We start from the raw sequence: 25,347 nt of genomic DNA on the forward strand, positions 1-25,347 counted from the left end.
TTTTCAATTAAATGTTTAAATGAAAAAAATTCTTCATATTGTTTTTTCTGTGTATGCAACATTTTTTCTACATCGTTTTCAGTGAATTTTATTTGCTTTTTTACTGTGTATTGGTTAACATAGTTTACAAAATTAATGCAATTTAAAGTCAGCATAGCAAAAAATGACAAAACATCTTTTTAAAGCACGTAGCTCTAATATTCAAAAATGGTGTATGGAACAAACAACACTCAATCAAGGATAGTGTCTATTTAAAAATACAAATAATTTAAATCATCATAGCTCTCCCCAGTTTATATTCCATGGAATCGTTTAAACTTGGCATATACAATGCTATTCTACATTATTTTCCAAGATGTAGGAAAGGAACAAACCTTGGAAGTACATAAAATGCTGTAACTTCCAATTTATTTTGCTGGTACAGATTTTAGGATCTTTTTAACTAATTTGCCTGTTGGCAACGCAACTGAAATTGGATAACAATCCATAATCGGCCCATAAAGGTTGCAAGTAAACAATTTCTATATAGGTAATGGGGACATCGATGAAAAGAAATATATAGGACATCTGATGTAAGCGTGTTCCTCACTTTCATTCAAAGTAGCTCCATTTAGATTCTCATTTCTTTATATATTTTTGATATTAAATATAGAGTTCACCTTATCTTTTTTTCCAAACCCAATTTCTCTGGGATTATACTAAGCAATGGACTTCAGTCTTTATTTATCAGAGAACCCGAAGCTTCTTATGTTTAAATTTTCCAGGAAATTGCACCACTAGAAAAGGTGGTAGTCTAAAATGGATTGAAGACTTGTGCGAAACATTCAGAAGAGCTGGGCCAACCACATCATTTTCTCTTATTCCTTTGGTATCACTAATGGACCAAACAGTCTAAGTAAGTCTGATTGTAGACCGCCACCATAGTCCAGATTACGCTCAAAATAATTGCTCATGTTTTGTGTTTGTTTGACTTTTTTATGTTCTGGCGACGAACAGAGTTCGTCGGATTTCGGACTAGGCTAGTCGAAAACCAGGCAACATTTTGAAAATGGAAAAGACCTGAAATTTATTTGTCTACGGACCTTGTGTAGAATCACGCAGGAGGGGAAGGTAGAATCTTAAAACTTGCTGCCGCATATTGTTGGGAAAGTGCTCAAGATAATCATAAGGGTATGGAAAAAATTCCAGCTTTTGTCATGGCGGACACCTTAAGTCATTAATGCACACTAAAAAGTATATAGAACGCAATAAGAACAAACCCAATTTAATGCAATTAGATTTAATTTGACATAATTGTATCAAATTGGATGATTTAATCCATTGTCCGATATAGTCAGATTTCATCAGATCAACTATTGTACTCGGCAATACCCGCAACGACAATACATTGAGAAATGCATGTTTTCGAATCCCATCACTCGATACACAAAACTTTGGAATATTTGTTCACTACGATTTCTATGTTGCTCAAACAGAAAAACTGGTTTTCCAATGACATCTTTATCCTGAACCAGGCGGACACTAAAACTGCTGTGTTTAAAATATTTCGAATCTTTCAGTCAATGTGTTTGTGTAATTCGGTAATACTTTGTTATATACCATATCAAAATGATATTATAAAGACTCCATCGGCCCGATGCAGATCAATATCAAAATACACATTTGAAAATAAACCTCCAATATAACTTTTCAAATATGTAGACGTACGATGGTTTAATTACTGTCCTATCAGACCATAAGAAGTTCAGTGTATTTTGATTTTGTGAAACAAAGTCTTGAACAGCGAAAAGAAAAAACAGGTATTTACTAAAAACCGATATGTATCATAAACTGGATAATAAAAACTATGCTCTTGAGTCAGGGATTCAGAATAAAATAAAAATCGACAAAAAAAGGTGTCGGGTTTTAATGATTTTGGCAAAAGAAATAGATGGTACAATAGATAACATTATAATCAACATTATCCTAACAGTTGATTGGCAAGGAAACAGGGATACAATGTGCTTTTCACGAGTGTTATCCTGCGTATGTGTGTTTATGTGTGTCTCGTGTTTATTCATGTTTAGTCTGTTTTATTTTAAATATAATTAGTGTATGTGCGTTCCTCTATGTTATGATAATAAAGATCTATATGCAAAAACTCAGTTTTCACAAGTAATATTAATATGTTTGCTTGCTCTTCATAATTAATGGTAGTTATTGAAAACGATGCTATTCATTGAGTCGATGTTATTAAAGAGGTGTCAAAAACAATGGATTTTTTTTTAAATTGGTTTTTACCATATTCTCACTCTATATTCCCAACAGTGGTTGACGTTTGCTCTATTGCTCGTTTATTGATTTTAACATCGAACTGAGAGTGTAATCTCTGCAAAATGAGTGGGAGAGGGGGGGGAGGGGGGGGGGGGGGTTCGAGGAGGAGCTTTTATATATTGGTAGTAGGTTGGTAGAGAGAAGTTTAGATATGAATTAAGTCCATTTTGAATAGACATAAACACAGATAACACCCACAACAACACCTGCTGTTATATAAGTAATTAATGACCTTCTTTTCTTCGCCGTCTGTTTGTTCTCTTCGCTTTCCCGTTGCTTTCTCTTTATATCATTAACTTTCTTTTCGATATTCGCTTGACGTTCTGCACGTTTACGGCGCCTTAGTTCGTTATCAGGACTGCAAAGGGAAAAATCACACAAAATAATGTTGACTTCAATCGTATAATGTAATGCCGTTAGCCTACCTCGTGGGTTCGCTACTTCCAGCCTCTATGCCATTTAATTTCATTGAACCTTGATCTGCACTTTCGCTTGTTGCTATACTGTTGTGCTGTTGTTTGTGCTTAGCCGTGCTCTCAGCTGCATTTTCATTTAGTTCGTTTCCAGCATCTTCATCATCGTCTTCATCATCATTTATATCGTCGCTGTCTTCATCAGAGTCATTATTTTCATCACTATCCGATTCGTGTACACGGTCCAATGAGTTTTGTGTTGGCAGTGGTGGTAACGGTCGGTGTGTTATGTTTGTGTCGGGGTTCCTCTCTTTGTTGATGAAGTTGTTCAAAGCGTCCTTGTTATTTTTGTCATTGTCGGGTGCATATAACTCGTTAAAACTAACACTAGCCGGAATTTTGGGCAAGGGTTTTCCCTGTGAATTATTTCCGGCCAAGTTCAGTCTCAAAGATCCGTCGGCTCCGCTGCCAGCCATAGGTAAAAGTGAATGAGTACGTGGGGGTAACGGCGGTGGAGTTTCGTCTAAACTACATTCGTCATTTTGTTGGCAATGATCTTCGACAGAGTTGTAAACCACTTCATTATAGTTCATAAATTTCTACAATATAAGTGAATAAATATAGGTTATGTTTTCAAGATTTCACCAATTGTATCCATATGGTACACCTGCGGCAGCATATAAATAGTAAAACAAACCTGATCCTTAAGTAGTTTAATGCCTTCAATAATGGCTTGATATGAAAAATACAATTGGTCGGCGGTTTGAATTAAGCCCATGCGGTATCTTCGCAGTTCATATAAAACTTCCTGAACCGAAACATTATTTACACCCTCCTTGTCAACCTAAAATAGTGTTTTGTTTTATCTCACAGAACATGCTTTGGCGCGTCAAGAATTTGTGCCCTACCAAAACTAAACAGCAGTCCACCAGGCAAAATGTTCCAGAACGTCCAATGCCAGCACTACAATGTACCACAGCGGGACCCTCGTTGGGGTCTAAAGCCCCTGATGACCGCACTTCTTTAAGGAAATACAAAAATGCGACTGGCGAACTAGGCACACCAAAATCAGGCCAAGTTGTATAGTGGAATTGTATAATATTACGGTTTTGATTCGATTGCAGATCAGTCAATCTAAAACACAAGATAAACATTTCAAATTACGATTTATGAATCCAAATTCCATCCATGTACGGTCTCACTTAAACCATCGGACACAAAAATTTTTGTATTCCGTCCAATGTAAAAACTCCACTGTCAATTTCACTTCATTCAATTTCAAAGCGTTCTCAGGCCCCTTTCGCTCCGGCCAATACAAGTGACACTTCGGCTGTTTCTTTTCCATCAATTTGTTTAGCATAAGAATGGCTCGTGTTTTTTGTTCCCAAACCATTAACCAGAAATGGCCGATTGTGTCGACCAAAGGACCCTGCGTTAAGATGTATTTTCGTTCAGCACGTCCCATCTGAAAGCATATATAAATTACTTGTGATGCGACGAAATATTTTTCAAGGACAAAGTTTTTGTTTTTGTAAATGTTACCTTTACTAAATTAGCGTTTATATAATCTACACTGCCTCTGTGCAATACGATTCTAGAATGATCATATGGATTAACATCTCGGTATCTGTTTAAGCAACGATTCTGTGCCTTTTCCGACTCGCTTGTGCAAAAATGTTTCTCGTTTGCTTCTCGTTCACATTTTTCTCGAATTTCCTGGAACGAAATAAATAAATAACTATATATCGATCTATTGGACTAGAAGGACCAACCGGTCGCTTTGACCAGTTTTCGAAATTAATCAGAGATTTTCTTCGTAATTAATTTTTTTTTTGTTTGAAAATTTATTATATATTTTACTAAATTGGTTTAATCATTGGGTATTTTATATTTAAAAAGGTCTACAGATTTTAGATGTTAGTGTACCACATTTCTATGATAAAAGGGACGTCCTTTTTTATAGACGAGTCCGAACAGCGCCCCAGGGGACCACTGACGGGTTTCAGAAAGCTGCTAGGACTCCAAAATTTTGATTCTGCGACTGTATAGGCATCAAAACGACACACATTGGGATGGGAAAAAATAAGTGGTAATATGTCTGCCAGTTTTAGAACGGATAAAGATATCTTCATTAAATATGGTTATAGCTGGGGTGTTAACCAGCTTGTGTGCAAAAACTCAGGGCCCCAGAACGCTCGAGGGCCCATTGGTGGACCTTCAAAGATGGTCCTACAAAATTTTGTTTGGGCTGCCAAAAGCGCATTTATAGTCCGATTTTCAAAATTATTTATTTATTTACTGGAAAGTGCTCAAAAACCCATGCTAAAAGATGGTAACATGTGCAGGATATCTTTTATAGTGTCCAAGAAATTCGAATAACATTTTTTTTAATTTTCGCAAAGGCTGGTCCCTTATTTTGTTGTTTGTGAAGGCATTTCTGCACCGATTTTAAAATTTTCAACTGATTTGGAAAAATGCCACATTTTGCCGCGATATATGCTAAGGGAGGCCAACGTAGCGCAGAGGTTAGCATGTCCGCCTATGACGCTAAACGCCTGCGTTCGAATCCTGGCGAGACCATCAGAAAAAATTTTCAGCGGTGGTTTTCCCCTCCCAATGCTGGCAACATTTGTGAGGTACTATGCCATGTAAAACTTCTCTGCAAAGAGGTGTCGCACTGCGGCACGCCGTTCGGACTCTGCTATAAAAAGGAGGCTCTCATGATTGAGCGTAAACTTGAATCGGACTGCACTCATTGATATGTGAGAAGTTTGCCCTGTTCCTTAGTGGAATGTTCATGGACAAAATTTGCAATTTGCAATATGCTAAGGTCCGATTCTTCAGTCAAAAGTTATGCGAGGTAAGGGTGGCAGTCCTTTTACAGACTCACTTAGACAATTTTAAGTCCATTATGATACCACAGTAGCGACAGACCAAGGCTTCTTGCGGGAATTGAACCCACGATCCCCGCACTGGTAATCCAAGCACGCTACCAACTCGTCTACCAGGGCACCCAGTTATGCGTGACACAAAAAATGTGAAAAGTCATTTTTTGGCATTTTTTCGCCAAAAAAGGTAATTTCATTGTTTCGTCTGTATAAAGAAAATTTTACCTAATATTTTTAGTTTTGCTTACTTTACTGTAAAGAGAACTTAATGTAGATGCGCCTTAAGTGTAATTTCTATAAATTGTATTGACTCTATGTGAAATACAATTTTGGCACTTTTTTTTACAAAAAACTGGGAAAACCCTTCGTGTTCCCAAAACGCAAAGCTGAGATCACCAACTTTTAAACATATTTTCATTGTTCCAAGTGGACCCTAAATGCAAAAAAAATTTGGGCCATCCAAGGATTGAGGTCTCTACGGTCATTTTACTAAAAAAAAGGTAATTTTGCAAACATATTTCTCCAGTATGGGGATTTTGGGTATTTCTGTCAAGAAACGTAGGTAAAATGTATGCTCATTTTTTGAGGATACATTTATCTAAGTTGAGACCCTCAACTTTATGACATATTTTAATTTCCTCAAATGGTTCCTAAATAACAATGTAAAAATTAAAACGATATCTTTATTGGTTTTGATTTTAAGATCATTTCAATCTGATTTTTTTGTTTTTACAAAATTGCACATTTATGGCTCAATTTGGGTTTTACTCGAATAATCCGACACTTATTTAACATTTTTCTTTCAACTCGAGCATTTCTATAATACACGTCCTGATATTTCCAAAAATATATATTTTATATATAAAATATTTAAGAATATGAGCAAAAACTGCGACCCAATGTGGACACCTCGGTGATTTTCCTATATATTCACGACAAATTACGCATTAGGAGGACTTAAAAGATGGAATTTTTTATTTGTTGGAAAATGATCCTCAAGACCTATAAAAAGCCTTTTTTCGTCATGAGAGAGGCACATCCCGGAGTGTTTTCTCCGCACGCTTCCGGTCCATGCCGGGTTTGAAAAGAACCCCCGTCCCTGGTTCTGTTCAATTTGCCAGAACCGCCTCCATCATCGGTCGGTGTCGGTGAGGTGTAGCCGGTGCATGGAGTGACTATACTCACTTATACTATACTCACTACGGGATTATAGTCACACTGAATATGTTGCAAGGTGCTGTGCATAGACAGCAGTGGGTCACAAGCGTCGCCGTCGTCGCCTTCTGTGTCCTCGTCGTCGGACTTTGTGACCGTCACCTCTTTGGAGTCAGACCACCTCCACCTTCATAACGTCTAAGCGCCGGACGTTTATCAAACAGAAGAAGCCCGATTGGACTGGCTTCAGAAAGTACACCAATCGCCGCTTCATGGATCTGGCACCCTCCTCGTATGTGCTAATTACCGAGAGGAACTTCCGAGACATCATTAACGCAGCAACGGCTCGCTTTATCCCAGCTGGTCGAATACCCCAAGTGCGGCCCACTTTCCTGGCGCAGGCAGTGGTACTCGGGTGATGGGATTCGTTGTACGGACCTCACTAACCCCAGAATCAGCGAGCTGCGTCTGGAAATAAACAGGGTAGTCAACGAACATAGGCGGAATTTGTGGCTGAAACACTTGGAGCAATGTAACTTAGGCACCGGTTTAGGCAAGCTGTGGTCTACTGTTAAGTCACTCTTTAATCCCGGTAGACGGGATGACAGGACCTTAGTCACCTTTGGCGACGTATCCGAAGAGATGCAACAGGTTGTTTAACCTTCAATTAAGGAGGAGAGCCATTTGCTGTATCTGTGGTCTCCGAGCCGATGGACAGCCATCATAATTTACCGTGGGCGAAGTTACGAATGTCATTCGTGGCGCCAAATCATCCAAGGCGTTGGGCTGAAGAATCTGAATTTACCTGGAGTTGAGTACCTTACTACGGTTCTCAACATGTCTTTGAACACTCTTATAGTTCCCGATGTCTGGAAAATGGGCATAGTGATCCCGTTACTGAAGCCTGGAAAAGACCCGAGTTTGTGGGGGGTCGTACAGACCGATCTCCCTTCCCTCACCAGTAGCAAAGACGCCTGAGGCATTACTCCTCTGAGGTTCAGCGCCACAAGAGAGAACCTCTAGATCAAGCGGCATATCATGCGGGTCTAGACAAAATTCATGCAGACACGGTAGCAGATGCGGTAAATAGCTACCGGGTGAATGTAGTCTTTGGAGAACGAAGAAATTGACCTACTTCGGCAAACCAGAGTAGTTTTGGCTCATATAATCACATAATCAAGCAGACGAAAGATAGAACACAACAAACTGCCACAACAACAACAAAATAAGGGACCAGCCCCTGAGCCCTTACGAGCAAATAAAAAATTTTGAAAATCAGACAATAAATGCGCTTTTGGCAGCCGGAACAAAATTTTGTAGGGCCAATTTTAAAAGCCGACCAATGGGCCCCGAGCGGTCTAAGGCCCTCATTTGTTGCATCCCACTGTGCGATGCTGGCAAAATTTGGAGTCCATATGTTCGCCGCCACAACTAAATTTGGCGGTGGGCCTGACCATTGACCTGCTCCGAATTGATTTCTTGAGCCCTTACAGGGCGCAATTATTATTCTATTTGGCTACAATTACATATTGACCTCCCCACTAACCTCCAAGTATGGCTTTAATCTATTCCAAATCTGATATAGCTCTCTTATAAATCAATCCCGGATTTGACATCAGTCAATCAGTGTCGATCGGATTCGGGCACTTGAAACTTTATAGACATGAAAGTAGACAAAATTACCTTTCAAACAGTATATATATTTGGCCGGACGAACAGAGTTGTACTTCAAGGAATACGAGGAAAATTACGTAAACTGCATTTCAAAGACGACACATCTTAACACACAAAATTATAGTCGAAAGCAAAAGTTTAATAGAATTAACGAAAACTTTACCAGATGCTTTCTAAATACAAAGTTGCCACCTAGGTTCAATATTTTGTTTTTGTGCTTTCCAAGTCATAAAACACCGTTTTTACTTTTTGAAGATTGGTCTTAGGCTTATGGTCTTTAGGCTTTAGAATAGGAATACAGTATTAAAATTTGAGTCTAAGTACCCATCGGGCCGCCCAGATCCCAAAACGCCCCCAAACAGACATATTGGACGTTCATTTCAATATGGGGGTCAAATGAAAGGTATTCGGGAGTAGATTTCGAATCTGGCATACAAAATCAGATCGAAGTATAAGGGGTCACGCCACACCTCAAAACCGCCATTAGACCCATTATGACTATATGAACCGATTTTCTTAAAATTTTCATAAATTGTGTAAGTTTGTCTCGAAGGAAACATAGTCTATATAATTTTTAGATATCGGCTGGAGGCGGACCCTCCCCTTACCCCTCAAAAACGCCACCCATATCCGAAAGTGGTCTGATGGGCACAATAAGGGTATCAAATGAAAGGTATTGGAGACCAGAAAACGAATATGGTATTAAAATTTCGTTCAAGGTACCCAGCAGGTCCCCTTCCCCCCCTTCCCCCCACTCCCAAAACTCCTCTAAACAGATATATTCGAAATTCATGTCAATATGGGACTCAAATGAAAAGTATTAGGCAGTAGATTACAAATATGATATAAAACTTTATGTCCAAGTAATGGGAGGTCGCCCGCCCCAAATACCCCCAGATGGACATATTAGCCTACCATGGCTATATGGGACTCAAATGAAAAATATTTGGAAGTAATTTTAATTTTAATATCGTATTCGTACGATATTAAAATTTGCGTTCAAGTCAATGTGGCGCTTTTCCTCATAAAGATAAGTCAAATGGGTTATTTGACCCATTATGACAATATGGGACTCAAATGAAAGTTATTAGAGAGTAGAAAACGAATTTGATATGTAATTTTGGAGCCAAGTGTTTTGGTGTGTTTGAAGCCAAGTGTTTCCGTTGGAAATAAAGAACGAATTTGATATCTGTTTTCAGTGCAAAGTGCCGGTGGCCGCCCCAGCCCCAAAACACCCTCAAAACGGTTCATATTTACCGGCCATGGTAATATGGGGCTCAAATTAAAGGGATTTGGAAATGCAGCACGAATATGATATCCATATTTGAGTCGAAATGTCTGAGGTGCCATCCGTCCCCTAATGAGTACATTGCCCTAAGGAAGAACATTACCACCAGGAGCCGAGAAGGGGCAAATTCTCACACATCAATGAGTGCTTTCCGATTCAATTTTAAACTCAATGATAAGGGACCTTTTTTTATAGCCGAGTCCGAACGGCGTCCCACAGTGCGACACCTCTTTGGGTAAATTTTTTTAAATGACCATGCATGGCATTGTACGTGGCAAATTTTACCAACATTAAGAGGGGATAACCACCGTGTTTGTCCAATGTTCTCGCCAGGATTCGAATGCGTTCAGCGTCACAGACAGCAATGGCACGAATTCGATATCCGCATTTAGGGCGAAGTGTCCCCAACCTAAAAAGATATTAGAAAGTAAAAGAAGGCGCAGCGGAGCGGGCCCGGTTCGGCTAGTACAACAATAAAAAAAACCTGAATAATAATGCTAAATTTCAAGACATTGATTGATACGTATAACTTTTTTCTCGAGCATTAAATGTAATAGCAAAAACAAATGTTCGTTACTAAAACAATTGTTCATAAACATACCTCAGATGTATGATCAAGCACATACATAGAACACCCTTGGTCACCTATGTAATTTGTTTGTTCTAATTTCAGAAACTTAAGTATATCGTAATAAGGCAATGAAAATTTTTATTCTGGCCTATTCAGGTTAGAATAACCGTCATCGGTGGCATTGAGAGACGTTAATTATTAATTCTGAATTAGCTCTTTCTTAAGCTCGAAGCCCTTTTTGGTGGTTTTGGCAAATAAAACAGTTTCGAATGCAATTTTTCCATACGTTTCGTAAAATTAGTCGACTTTATCAGGGGATTTTTTTCATGATATTAGTTAAAAGAGTTACAATGATTTTTTCGTTATATTAAACATAAAGCAAAACACACAAGTTAATCTAATATCACAATTTACACCATAGTTATTTTCTATGACATATTTCTATGCCATGACGTTTTAAATTGATCTAGCCATGTCTGTCCATCTTTTTGTCCGTTTATACAAACCTAACCTATACCTATATCATCTGCAAAGATCACACAGTCGCCAGCATACATTCTTTCTTTCCTTAATTGGCTACGACAGAATATTTCTTCCACTAGCCGAACGTAGAATAGCGTTCCAAGCGCCTCGATCTTCTGCGCTCATTCTAAAATCTCTGACACCAAGTTTCGAGGTGTCTCCCACAACTTGATCTTTCCATCGGACTTTTGGTCTTCCCGGTTTGCGTGTACCACCGTGTTTGCCTTAAAAAGACTTCTTTGCTGGAGCTTCTTCATCCATTCTGAGAACATGACCTAGCCAACGCAGCCGTTGTATTTTGATGCGTTTAACTATGCTATCGTCGTCATACAGATCATACAGCTCGTGGTTCATACGTCGCCTATATTCTCCGTTAACGCAAACTGGTCCATATATTTTACGAAGAATCTTTCTCTCAAATACTCCAAGCACTGCCTCATCTGCTTTCACAAGTACCCATGCATCAGAACCATATAACAGCACGGGTAGTATCAGTGTCTTGTAAAGTGTAGTCTTCGTCTGTCGAGAGGTGGCCTTGTTTCTAAACTGCTTACTTAGTCCAAAGTAGCATCTGTTTGCCAGTATTATTCTTTGCTTTATCTCAAAACTGGTGTCATTCGTTTCGGTTACGGCGGTGCCGAGGTAGATAAAGTTACTGACTATCTCAAAGTTGTGGTTCCCAACTTTCTCCATCTTCTTTATCTGCTCGGTTGTGCAAGGCTTTTTGGGAGTGGAAACCATCCATTTCGTCTTATCTCCATTTACTGCCAGACCCATTTTCACTGACTCTTTTTCGATTCTTTCAAAGGCTGCAGTTACTACTTCCGGTGACCGACCTATGATATCGATATCGTCGGCATAGGCGAGTAGCATGTGCTCTCTTGTGATTAGTGTGCCATATCTATTCACTTCTGCATCTCGTATAATCTTCTCCAACAGGATATTAAAGAGATCACACGATAGGCTGTCTCCTTGTCTGAAACCTCGTTTGGTACTAAATGGTTCGGAGAGATTCTTTCCTATTCTTACTGAGGAACGCGTATCAGCAAGTGTCATCCTGCAGAGTCTTATTAATTTTGCAGGAATACCAAACTCAGACATGGCTTGAAATGCCTTTGAACGTAAAGGAGTATCGAAGGCGGCTTTGTAGTCAACAAAGAGGTGGTAGTTGTTGATTTGTCCTTCTCGGGTCTTTTCCAGGATTTGGCGCAGTGTGAATATCTGGTCTAGGGTGGATTTACCTGGTCTAAAGCCGCATTGATAGGGCGCAATTATCTCATTGACTTTAGGTTTTAATCTTTCACACAGTACGCTCGAGAGTATCTTGTATGCGATGGGGAGGAGACTTATTCCTCTGTAGTTGGCACATTCCGTCTTGTCTCCTTTCTTGTGTACGGGACATAGTATGCTGAGGTTCCAATCATCGGGTATGCGTTCTTCTAGCCAGATTGCGCAGATAAGCTGATGCATACGCCTTATCCGCGTATCGCCTCCAGTTTTAAATAGTTCAGTGGGTAACCCGTCGGCTCCTGTTGCTTTGTTGTTCTTTAGTCGGGTTACTGCTACTTGGACCTCATTCTGACTAGAAGGTAAACATTCTACACCATCATCAGGGATTGGTTCTGCGGTATCCTCTTCGCCGCCAACATCGGACACTAGCAGTTGGGTAAACTGTTCTTTCCATATCCTCAGCATGTTGTCTGTGTCAGTTACCAGATTTCCTTCTTTATCTCTGCAGGAGGATGTGCCTGCACTAAAGCCATCGGTTTGGTGTTTAATTCTTTGGTCGAATTTCCGGACTTCATTCTGACTCCTGTACATCTCAATTCGCTCGCACTCACGTCTTTCCATTTCCATTTTCTTTCTGCGGAATAGATGTTTCTCCTCTCTCCTTTTCTCCCGATACCTCTCCTTCATCTGGCGCGTTGCTACTGATTGCAGGGTTGCTCTATATGACGCATTCTTGGCTTCAGTAGCATCTCGACACTCTTGGTCGTACCATGGGTTTTTGGAGGAGGCTTTCGGTACCTAAGTACGGATTTCGCGGCATTTTCCATGGAGTGGTCAATAGTTTGCCACTGCGCCATTATATCATCGGAACAAGGAGTGCTTTCATTAAGCAGTTGGGTCAGTCGAGTGGAGTATGCCGCTGCCATTTGTTGTGTCTGCAGCTTTTCAATGTCCAGCTTCCGTGCAGTGTCAGATCGTACTTTCCTCGCCATGTTCAAACGGGTGCGAACCTTTGCTGCAACAAGGTAATGATCCGAATCTATATTCGCTTCACGGATCGATCATACATCTAACATGCTGGATGAATGCATTCCATCTATCACAACGTGATCAATTTGGTTTCTCGTGCTTTGATCGGGTGACAGCCATGTGGCTATTTTTATGTTGAAATCTGGTGCTACTAACTACCATTTTTTTTGCCGCGGCGAAATCTATCAGCCTTAACGCACTACTGGACGTTATCTCGTGGAGGCTAAACTTTCCGACTGTTGGACCAAACATTTCTTCCTTCCCTATTTTCGCATTAAAATCTCCCAGAACGATTTTAATATCATAGGCGGAGCAGCGGTCATATTCTCTCTCTAGGCGCTCGTAGAAAATATCCTTGGTCTGCTCGTCTTTGTCTTCCGTCGGGGCATGGGCACAAATAAGACTGATGTTGAAGAATTTGGCTTTTATGCGGATTGTGGCTAGCCTCTCATCCACCGGAGTAAAGCTGGAGACTAGGTGTTTCAGTCCTCGACTAACCACAAATCCGCAGCCAAATTCATGAGCATACATGAGTAGCCTTATATTGGTTTCATCAATATCCATACCTCCACCGAGAAAGTCATGCAAATCATTTAGCTACAGTGGTTTGGCTATACAAAAATCAAATTCTACGCATTTGTATGTTCTCATCAGGTGTAATTTTTAAAGCAATCTTCTTTTGCGTATACGTTTTTCTTAGCTTTATTACAAAATTCAAACTTGCTTCTCATATGGATAGATGCTCCAGAATCAATCACTTATCCAGACCATTACACACATTTGAACAAACCTGATTAAACACCATACGTCCTTCTTCTTGTTTTTTCCTTTTTTAAGTTTGTAGCTATCTTTCTTTACATGGCCCAATTTATGAAAAAAGTTTAGTGGCTTACGTTTCTGGAAATTTGGATGCTTTCGATTGTTGTGATTTGAGAGCTTCATTTTGTTCAGAGTTGTTGCAATTTCCAATTTCACATCTACGCTCCGATTCATCCACAAGCTTTTGTTGAACATATTCTAACGTTATTGAATCTTCAGACTGCGCTTCTATAGATGTTATAAGTGCTTCAAAGGATTTTGGCAGGCTTGTTGGCATAATTGCGACCATTGAATTTACTTTAAACTCCTCAATCATATCCAGCAATTGAGCTCTTAAAACATTCAAACTATCTGGTCTTGCTTATATTAACCATACCGCATTCTTTGTCATACAATTTTCTCAGCATATGTGGCTTCATGTGGAGGTCATCATCTTCCTTTCATATGTCTTTTGAAACGAATTCCACATTGATTTTGATGAATTTGCCATTCTGATAAGATGAATTCGCGAATTGTCCACACATTTTGCAATCGTTCGGCTTCATAGGCGGACATGCTAACCTTTGCGCCACGATGGCCTGTACATTCACTTTTTATCCATTTATCCAATTACCACGATTTGTCCGGATTTCAATAGTTTCTATTAATTCTTAACCATGGACCGCTGGTCCCATAAACTATTAGAAAATCCAAGTACAACGCTTTTAACAGAACAAAATCTACTGAATCCTCCTCAATTAACTGAGAAGAGGCAATATGCCTTTATAATGAATTGCGGATGAGAATATTAGATGAAACAATTTCGGTGGACGAACTCCAAAAAACCCTTAGCCAAACCCTTATACAAACCCTTTGTTTGATTTCTAAAAAAAATGACGAGAGTATTACATGGTCTTTTCAATACACCTTCCTTAAAGAGATATATCCCTAGAAGATAGTATGATCTTCCCAAACTTCAAGAAAGGATACCATAAACTAGCGAGCAACTACAGAGGTATATCTTTTTCGAATTGTGTGGCAAAAATTTGCCTAGATTGGCTAGAAAAATATAATATTATAAACGACTACCAAGCTGTTTTTAAGAGAGACTATTCGACAATTAATAATATTTCCAACCTGTCAGTGCAATTGAAAGGTATGCGCATTCAAACATCTCTAAATGTAATGGAGATATTCGATTTATAAAATTATTTTTACCGAGGCTGACATAGTATTTTGTGATTTGTGAAGACATTTCGATGTATCATATTAGCATATCCGCTTATTCGGTCAAAAGCGGTTTATTTATTTATTCGGAACATATAACAAAAAGCCAAAGAAATGGCCAATGTAGAAATAAAAAATTGCGAAAATTAATTGGTGCTATTTGTACTGTTGTTGTTGATGTGTGCGTATTGTTTTGTATTTGCATTGGACAGCGAAAGCAAACAGTTCTTTTGATACCCTCCACCATAGGATGGGGGTACACTAATCTAGTCAATACCATGGTTGTACGTACCGAATAGGCCCGATCGAGTCCTTCATCGGCTAGGGCTATCTCCTGAGTGTACAGCACACTCCTACAACAACAACAACAACAATTAATCTAGTCAATCCCTATGTAACACCTTGCAATATTAATCTGCGACCCCATATTCTTGATCGTCTTGACATTCTAAGTTGATTTAGCCATGTCCGTCCGTCTGTGGAAATCAAGATAGCGGTCGAACACGTAGAGCTAACTGCACGAAATGTTGCACAGATGCTTCTTATTCATGTAGTTCGTTGGGGATTGCAAATGGACCATATCGGTTTAGATTTGGATATATAAAGTGGTCCTTCAACTTGACTTCTTGAGCTTATAGAAGTTGGAATTATTAACCGATTGGGATGAAATTTTGCACATAGTGTTCCGTTACGACTTCCAACAATCGTGACAAGTATGGTCTGCGTCTGCCTATAATATGTTATAGTTCCCATATAAACTGATCTCCCGATTTGACATCTTGATCCCCTAAAAGCCGCAGTTTTTATCAGATTGAGCTGATATTTTGCACGTAGGGTTCTATTATGACTTCCAACAATCGCGACAATTCTGGTCCAAATCGGTGTATAACCTGATATAGCTACTATATAAACCTGTTATTTCTTACCCGCATAACTTTGCGGGTATAATCAGATGTGGTAATATGAGGCATCAAAATTATTGTAAGTTTTGCAAGTAATCTAAACCTGTACAAATGTCTTCGCAAATCAGAAAATACTAGGGCAGTTTTTTGGCACTTAATATAATGCCAATTTTAGGTCTTGATGAACACTTTCCAACAAATAAAAAATGTTGGACATCGAACCATTTATGAGCACTTCGCAGTGCAATCAAAACTTTGTAGGTGATGGCCTAAACTGAAGGCCAGCAAATAGGACCCAAGCCTCCCAGGGCCCTGAAATTTAGCATATCATCTAACCTTCATCATACCTTCTCTCTATTCGTTTTAAAATTCAAAGATACATCTCTTTTCGTTCACATATGACAGACTGATTTTCCCATCTCTTAAGACTTTCTAATGGGTAATTTGGCGTGAATATATAGGAAAATCACCGAGGTGTCCACATTGGGTAGCAGTTCTTGCTCACATTTTAAAATATTTCATATATAAAATATATATTTTTGGAAAATTCAGGACGAGTTTTGTAAGAAAATGCTCGTGTTGAAAGAAAATTGTTAAATAAGTGTCGGATTATTTGAGTAAAAGCCAAAATGAGCCGAAAATTTGCAATTTTGTGAAATCAAAAATCGAATTGAAATGATCATAAAATCAAAACCAATAAAGATATATTTTTCATCTTTACACTGTTTTCAGGGACCACTTGGAGAAATTAAAATCTTATATGTAATAATCAATTTGTGTTTGTCGGCTTGTTTGTTTGTGTGTTCCTTATAGACTCAAGAACATAATGGTCATGTCAATATGGGGCTCAAATAAAAGGTATTTAAGTCCAGAATACGGATCTGATATCCAAATGTGTGTAAATGTATCTAGTGTATGTGGGGCCCCCCTTCCAATAACAACCCCCAAAGAGGACAAATTTACTACAATAGCAATATGGGGCTAAAATGAAAGGTCTTTGGAATCTGATATCAATATTCGGAAAAAAGAATGTATGGGGCCACCCCACCCCCATAGCACCACCCATATAGGACGTATTTGCTGACCATTCCAATATGGGGGATGTAATAAGAAGTATTTTGGAGTAGAACACGAATCATTTTGTAGTAGAACGCCCATCCCCCAAAACACCCCCGAAACCGGTCATGTTTGCCGACTATGGAAATATGGGGTTCAAATGAAAGGTATTTGGGAGTATACCACGAATCTGATATCAACATTCGGGACCAACTGTATAGGGTACGTCCCACCCTATAACGCTCAAATAGGACGTTTTTGTGGATCTCGATATTGATAGTTTTTAGGGCCCATACCCTAAACCGGACATATTTGCTTACTTTTGCAAAAAGGGGTTTAAATGAAAGGTATTTAAGATTAGAAAACGAATTTGATATCCACAACACAACGAGTTTTGTCTTTCTGATGAACTGTACCACCTCAGTCTTTCTGGTGTTTATACCAAGCCCCTTAGTCATCTTCAAAATAGACAGCATCATAACATAACAGCGATAACAGCCCATAAGGTATTGCTTGGACAGCATGTAGTTATGTCTTCGCACCGGCAGGATCTTTGTCTTCTGATGGAGATGGTCCACATGACAACTGTGAAGATAGCTCGTCGCAGTTCGGAGGCCGGCATTCTGACAGATCTGAATATTATTCCACTGCGTGTCACAGAGCTGACGAGACCACACTGGCTCTGCATAACTTACCAAAGACCAGCCAATTGCTTTGTACGTGGTCAACAAGGCTTCTTTTTGTTGTTGTTGCGGGTCAATCCGGTACGTATCGGATCAATCCGGTACGTACAACCGGCTGCCGCGGGAACATGATGGCCATTGGTTATTTAATGGCGCCAATAAAACGCCTTGCCGTATCGAGCATCATAGGCTCAGTGAGAGGCCATTCGGCCTCTCACTGAGACTCTCAACTCGATACCGCTGATTGTCAGCGACTGCAGATGCAGCGAAGTATGAGGCAAGTTCGTTGAGGTAGACGTTCAACCTATCACAGATGTCAACAATGGGTGGGGGGCTTGATGCCATGATCGTACAATCGTCCGCATGATAGGATCTCTATGACGTCTAAGGGGGTGGAATGGAGGATAGTAAGAGATTAAACAGTGGCGGAAATATCACCCCGTCTTGGGGAACTCCCCGTTTCACTCTACGGTGCTTCGACTTCTTATCCCTAAATTCCACAAATGACTGGCGACCACACAGATAATTTTTGACCCCGCGTTTTAATGCCACGAGGACCGTCCTATCTCATGGCCTGGGCTGATTGAAGCCACGGCAAATGAGTGTGGTGATGGCATGCAAAGCAGTTGTTGTGTTATGAAGTCTTCGAAATCCAAGCTGATGCTAGGCGCATGGAAATTCTCCAATTCCCAAACTCGGGTCCTTTCCAGGCTTCAGTAGCGGGATCACACTGCCCATCTTCCAGATAACGGGATCTATAACTGTTAAAGACAAGTTGAGGACAGTTGTAAGGTACTCAACTCCAGGTATATCCAGATTCTTCAGCATCAGTGTAGAGATTCCGTCGGGGACCAACGCCGTGGATGAATTGGCGCCACGGAACACATTTGTTACCTCCTCACAGTAAAGTGGGATGGCTGTCCACCACGGACGGCTCTCGTCCTGGCCCTGTCACTCTCGGGATGCACAAGATGCGCCAGGTTGTTCAACCGCCGTGCGCATCCCTTCGGATCAGTCACAGTAACGTCGCCACTCAATCATTATGACGCTGCCCTTCAAAGCACAGGATTATGGTCAACACCCTTTTTTCTGACTGCATTGCCTACAGCCACATGGTCCACTCACCGTTCTTGGCTACTGTGGAGGCTTGATATGGTAGATAAGAGAGAACTTGGTCAGTCCGATTGGCTCCCATTATGGTTATAGGTATTGGATAGCAGTTGAGGTTGTTAGACGCCTGCCATTCAATCTAATATAACCTAAAAATCATAAAAACCAAATTTATAAAATGTTTAATTTTGAAGTTTACATTTACGTTAGGTTTTCGTAACGTAAGGCGAATTCAAAATTGTTTTGACATTTGCAATTCCATCAGCTGTGCTGGTGCGGCCACCTTGTTAAATGCGTACATATTTAAATTTGTTTTTTTATTGTTTGAATCGAATTTTATTCGCCTTGTATACAAATTTTGACACATCGAGTTCCCAAAAAAAATGCTTTGTTGTAGCTATCCGCCGATGGGGACACCTTTTAAATACGCCTTGGCAAGATGCATCAGCAAATCTAATGTAACTGCAGATATCCAAGACGAAAATTTAAAATATAAAAGCGAATCGAATTTTAATCGCCTTGCTTACAAATTTTGATCTAAATGATCTAGAGCGTGAGGTCCTGCGCTACAAGAGAGAACCTCTAGATCAAGCGGCGTATCAAGCGGGGCTAGACAACATTCATGCAGACACGGTAGCAGATGCGGTGAATAGCTACCGGGTGATTGTGGTCCTTGGGGAACGACTGCCGCCCATTGCTTCTTAAGATATTGACCTCCACCGGCAAATCAGAGTAATTCTGGCTAAATTACGATCCGGCAGATGCAGCCGTCTCAATTCCTTCAAAGTAAGGATTGATGCCAACGTGCAGGATGTATGTCCCGATTGTGATCAGGGACCACACGACACACGTCACCTGTTTAATTGCCCAACCACACCCACTCGACTCAGACCCAGATCCCTCTAGACGCACCCCGTCTTAGTCGCAGAGTTCCTGGATCTGGACACGCAACAGAATCAAGCAGACGAAAGGTAGAACGCAACACACTGCTACAACAACAACAACAACAACAAACTTTTACCATCGAGATACCAAAAAAAAAAAAATGCGTTTTGGTAGCAATTCGCCGATGCGACCACCTTATAAATACGCCTTGCCATAATCCATATATGACATACATAAGGAAAGTTATATGAATACAGGATTTGACATGTCTTATGGCAAGTACATTTCGTCTGATATCACCTTTGCTAGGTATATTGAAACAGGCATAATTATATCAAACTTTTTCTTAATGAAAATGTACATATTTTTATCTACATCGTTTTTATTTTCATCCTCCATTTTATTCTTGCGAAATCATTATGCTTTCGTGGAAATTATTTTTAAACCGAAAGGAGCAAATTTCAACGAACAGACTATAGCAAACACACACACATGACACCTACTACACACAAAACAAACAGCCAACATAAACAGGGCATCATAACCGAAAAAAAAGCAAGGCAGCCAGCCACTCACGGACCAAAGGTAGTACGAAGGAAAGAGTAGTTAGTTATATGAGGTTAGCATTTAGTACTTCATTTTAGATAGAAATAAAAGCTTTTTTAAGGTACATATTTACACATAAAACTACCTAAGAGCTAAACATTTATATTTTATACATATGTATTAACATGAAGTTAATTAATGGGAATGTAAATCCATATTTACATACTTTTTTGATAATGTACCATCGTCGAACATCGAAAGAAAACCAGGATTTTGAATATATCCACAACTTACCTGGTACACATGCTGCCAACCGTTTCGATCGTCCGAGATTTTATTGTACTCCATTTCAATATTATTTGGGGCTGAAGAAGAAGATGATGATGACGATGAAGACGTCGATGAGTCCATGGGTATGTTTTCATTACTCGATTCACTGCCACCGCCTGATGAAGATGCTGTTGAATTTGTTGTGGAAGTCATTCTTATACAAACGACGATAACACTTGTCTTCTGTTTTGATGTCTAAATAATGGAAACAAAAATAAAACATATTTATTTCCTATATACTTGATTTTTTGACTTAATGCCTTCTTAGAATATCCATACACATGACACAACTAAGGCAAATTAGAAAAACGCTGCACAATCGAAGTAGTACGGTTCGTCCCTCTGAATCCAACCAAATGCAAGCTGAACAATTTCCCCTATACAATTACAGTTATGTTGAACTACTCCGGGAGGAATGTTGTTAAATCGGACTTGAGTGCCAGTCAAATGTATAACATAACGACATTATTTATTTCTTAAACAAAAGACTGGGCTATGCTTTTGATGAAGGCAGAAATTCACATGAAGTAGGTATATATTTATATATATATGTATGTATATTTGAATTTATTTTGTGTGCCTTTTGGTAAATTGAATAGCCTCATCGTAGCTTGAATATACCGGTGCTGCGGAATTTTCTGGCCATATATAAACAATAAGACAAGGCACAGATTGTACATTATTACTTCAGCGTGCGGTGTGCCAATACACGCCGATATGCAAAATGCTTTTAGACTGGACAACAACTCGGGTAAATTGTGGCACACCGTGTAGCGGAACAGTGACACAAATGAATTATGTCCAAGATCGTGGGCTTACTTTTTTTGGTTGTAGTACTGTGTCTTTCGTTATTCACACGGTGATTTTCCTTTTTTGTCAGCAAATTGCAATTGAAGACGTAGGAGTGAACGATAAACACTAACACGAACAAGCTAAATTTCTTCTAGCATTTTTGTGGAAGTGGGCTATTTATTACTAACTTGACACACAACTCAATTCTTGGATTGTTGGAAATGTCCAACTTGTTTTAAAACTATTTAGATTTTTATAAACATTTGTTTGTCGATTTATTCGTCGCAATATTGAGTTTGTACAAACTATAAGGTGAGAAAAATGATTACAGTTTGCTAGAATTAAATTCGCAACAATTAAATTATTATGACAGAATAGGGAACTAAAAGTCGATACCCGACTAATCGATTTTTTGTGCGCAAAAGTCGAAGTGGTTGGTTATAAAATCACAAAATCGATTATAAAGTCGAATCATCGATTTCTCGTGATTTTGAATATATTTTATGCGAACTTTACACGGCACATCACGATGCATTTGGCTTATGTATATTGTATTGATGAAAATAAAGGTATATGCGCCATGTGTACACATGATCATCAGTCATTGATAAGGCTGGGACTATGCTCGCTTTTCATCGTTGAAAGCGTATGCTTTTCACTATTACTTTTTTGTAACACTACACAAATATCAATGTAAAATAACAATTTTGTTAAATTGTTACCATAAGTAATGAGGCAATGCCATACTGAATGAAATCGACAAGTTTTGTGTTTTAAGCTTAGTATTGACTTCATTCGAAGCGAAAATGTCTATTAAATTGTTGGAAAATACGACGGAATCATTCTTGACCAGAACACAAACAAATGCCAAACAACAACACAACAAAGAGAACAGCATCGAAGCAGAGTTGATTGGTGCCTCTTTCGTAAGCATTTTATTACATTGGCAAATTATTGAACCGAAATTTGTGTTAGCGCAGCGACATGTTGCTAATACTTTGCCTATAGAACATAGTAACAATTGTACGGAATGTGTTCGCACTTTCTTCGTGGCCAATTTTTTATAATGCGTTTACATACATATTTAATCAAAAAAAGTAATCGTACTCCATTCGACTTTTCACGTGAACAACTTCCAAACTCCATATAAGAAACGGATGAGCTAAAAACATGTGAAATAAACAAAGGCCTTTGTTTTAAAAGGAGCACTTAAAACAATAAGTAAGATTGAGGTAAGGTAAGATTGAGCAGGTACATAAAATTTCTTGTAAGTATGTTTAAAAATTATGATATTTTGGGCAAGTTTTACGCAATTATTCCGAAAGCTGAACAAGTAATCTGCTTCGATAAATAAACAAAGATTGGCGGTAACCGATTAGCGTTTAGGGCACAATATGCATTTACAGGTAGGAGCAGTTGCCCAACAACAATGTATTGACTGCACTATCTATCAAAATCAATGATTAGTGCAACTCTGATTTTGAGTATGTTACTGCATCAAGCCATTTTTTGTGTGTTTTATGGTTCTTGATAAGTAGCATGGAAAATGCCGCGAAATCCGTACTTGGGTACCGAAAGCCTCCTCCAAAAAACCCATGGTACGACCAAGAGCGTCGAGATGCTACTGAAGCCAAGAATGCGGCATATAGAGCAACCCTGCAATCAGTAGCAACGCGCCAGATGAAGGAGAGGTATCGGGAGAAAAGGAGAAACGTCTATTCCGCAGAAAGAAAAAGGAAATGGAAAGACGTGAGTGCGAGCGAATTGAGATGTACAGGAGTCAGAATGAAGTCCGGAAATTCTACCAAAGAATTAAACACCAAACCGATGGCTTTAGTGCAGGCGCATCCTCCTGCAGAGATAAAGAAGGAAATCTGGTAACTGACACAGACAACATGCTGAGGATATGGAAAGAACATTTTACCCAACTGCTAGTGTCCGATGTTGGCGGCGAAGAGCATACAGCAGAACCAATGCCTGATGATGGTATAGAATGTTTACCTCCTAGTCAGAATGAGGTCCAAGTAGCAGTAACCCGACTGAAGAACAAGGCAGCCGGAGCTGACGGGTTACCCGCTGAACTATTAACTAAGACTGGAGGCGACACGCTGATAAGGCCTATGCATCAGCTTATCTGCGCAATCTGGCTAGAAGAACGCATACCCGATGATTGGAACCTCAGCATACTATGTCCAGTACACAAGAAAGGAGACAAGACGGAATGTGCCAACTACAGAGGAATAAGTCTCCTCCCCATCGCATACAAGATATTCTCGAGCGTACTGTGTGAAAGATTAAAACCTAAAGTCAATGAGATAATTGGGCCCTATCAATGCGGCTTTAGACCAGGTAATTCCACCCTAGACCAGATATTCACACTGCGCCAAATCCTGGAAAAGACCCGAGAAGGACAAATCAACACCGACCACCTCTTTGTTGACTACAAAGCCGCCTTCGATACTCCTTTACGTTCAAAGATATTTCAAGTCATGTCTGAGTTTGGTATCCCTGCAAAATTAATAAAACTCTGCAGGATGACACTTGTTGATACGCGTTCCTCAGTAAGAATAGGAAATAATCTCTCCGAACCATTTAATACCAAACGAGGTTTCAGACAAGGAGACAGCCTATCGTGTGATCTCTTTAATATCCTGCTGGAGAAGATTATACGAGATGCAGAAGTGAATAGATATAGCACACTAATCACAAGAGAGCACATGCTACTTGCCTATGCCGACGATATCGATATCATAGGTCGGTCACCGGAAGTAGTAACTGCAGCCTTTGAAAGAATCGAAAGAGAGTCAGTGAAAATGGGTCTGGCAGTAAGTGGAGATAAGACGAAATGGATGGTCTCCACTCCCAAAAAGCCTTGTACAACCGAGCAGATAAAGAACATGGAGAAAGTTGGGAACCACAATTTTGAGAAAGTCAGTAACTTTATCTACCTCCGCACCGCCGTAATCGAAACGAATGACACCAGTTTTTGGCTAGGTCATGTTGTCAGAATGGATAAAGAAGCTCCAGCAAAGAAGTCTTTTGAAGGCAAACACGGTGGTACACGCAAACCGGGAAGACCAAAATCCCGATGGAAAGATCAAGTTGTGGGAGACACCTCGAAACTTGGTGTCAGAGATTTTAGAATGAGCGCAGAAGATCGAGGCGCTTGGAACGCTATTCTACGTTCGGCTAGTGGAAGAAATATTCTGTGATAGCCAATTAAAGTAAAGTAAGTAAAGATAATAATGCACACACACAACCAAAACTCGTTGACAGATGTATACTCTACTTGTGTTAATATGCCTTGCCAATATGCACCTCAAGCAAAATTTTTTATCATCAAAAACATTGTGAAGAAACTATGAATTCATAGTTTGGCCTATCTGTACGCCTTTATCAAAAATAATCGTTATTTTGTATAAATAAATCCATTACATGGTGCAAAATCTGACCAAAGCAACAGTTTTCTTGTAATGAAACTAAAAAAATTTCCAATGCTTTCAATGTCACCCTATAACACAAAGCAAAACGAAAATTTCATGTGAAAACCCAAGATATATTAATTTCCAGGTAGTGGCAGTTGCCCAACAACAAAATATTGAGTGCACTATCTGTCAAAATCAGTGATTAGTGCAACTGCGATTTTTGTGTATGTTAGTAGTTCGCGCCATTTTTCGATTTTCGTGTGTGGTATGGTTCATAACTATAATACACACACAACCAAAACTCGTTGACAGATTGTGCATTTCGCGAAAAAATTTTTCTCAGCTATTAACGGTACACTACCTGGTAATTATGTCACGGCGCATACTGAGCTTTTAGCTGAGTTCACATGCAGCTGCACCTCTTGCGAAATTTTCGGTTGAAACTAAGACATTTATGTCGCCACTGAAAAATAGTTGTGTAGAATACAAGATGGCGACAAACATCGATAT

The 25,347-nt window shown here is 39.5% G+C and overlaps 1 protein-coding gene across 2 annotated transcripts; it reads right to left on the reverse strand.

Annotated features, from left to right (window-relative positions):
• Positions 1 to 2,405: 2,405 nt before the first annotated feature.
• On the reverse strand, positions 2,406 to 21,735 carry LOC106093984 (tyrosine-protein phosphatase non-receptor type 61F). Of its 2 annotated transcripts, none has more exons than XM_013261149.2 (8): positions 21,601 to 21,735; positions 20,585 to 20,815; positions 4,269 to 4,442; positions 3,929 to 4,191; positions 3,635 to 3,860; positions 3,424 to 3,570; positions 2,739 to 3,325; positions 2,406 to 2,671 (listed from the first exon to the last, which is right to left on the reverse strand). In XM_013261149.2, the coding sequence occupies exons 2-8, from the start codon at positions 20,771 to 20,773 to the stop codon at positions 2,470 to 2,472; spliced, it is 1,788 nt and encodes a 595-aa protein (XP_013116603.1). In that variant the 5' UTR covers positions 20,774 to 20,815; positions 21,601 to 21,735; the 3' UTR covers positions 2,406 to 2,469. The 2 variants fall into 2 exon arrangements, with proteins under 2 accessions (XP_013116603.1, XP_013116602.1); XM_013261148.2 differs by having other exon boundaries at positions 21,440 to 21,735.
• Positions 21,736 to 25,347: the final 3,612 nt, after the last annotated feature.

Source organism: Stomoxys calcitrans, chromosome 1 (genome assembly GCF_963082655.1).
Source record: "Stomoxys calcitrans chromosome 1, idStoCalc2.1, whole genome shotgun sequence".
Taxonomy (NCBI): Eukaryota; Metazoa; Arthropoda; class Insecta; order Diptera; family Muscidae; genus Stomoxys; species Stomoxys calcitrans.

Coding starts and splice junctions, on each gene's coding strand:
- LOC106093984 (XM_013261149.2), bottom strand. CDS start 20,773: ATGACTTCCACAACAAATTCAACAGCATCTTCATCAGGCGGTGGCAGT. Junction 3,861..3,928: donor TTTTGTGTCCGATGGTTTAA/GTGAGACCGTAC, acceptor CTTGTGTTTTAG/ATTGACTGATCTGCAATCGA. Junction 2,672..2,738: donor GGAAGTAGCGAACCCACGAG/GTAGGCTAACGG, acceptor TTCCCTTTGCAG/TCCTGATAACGAACTAAGGC.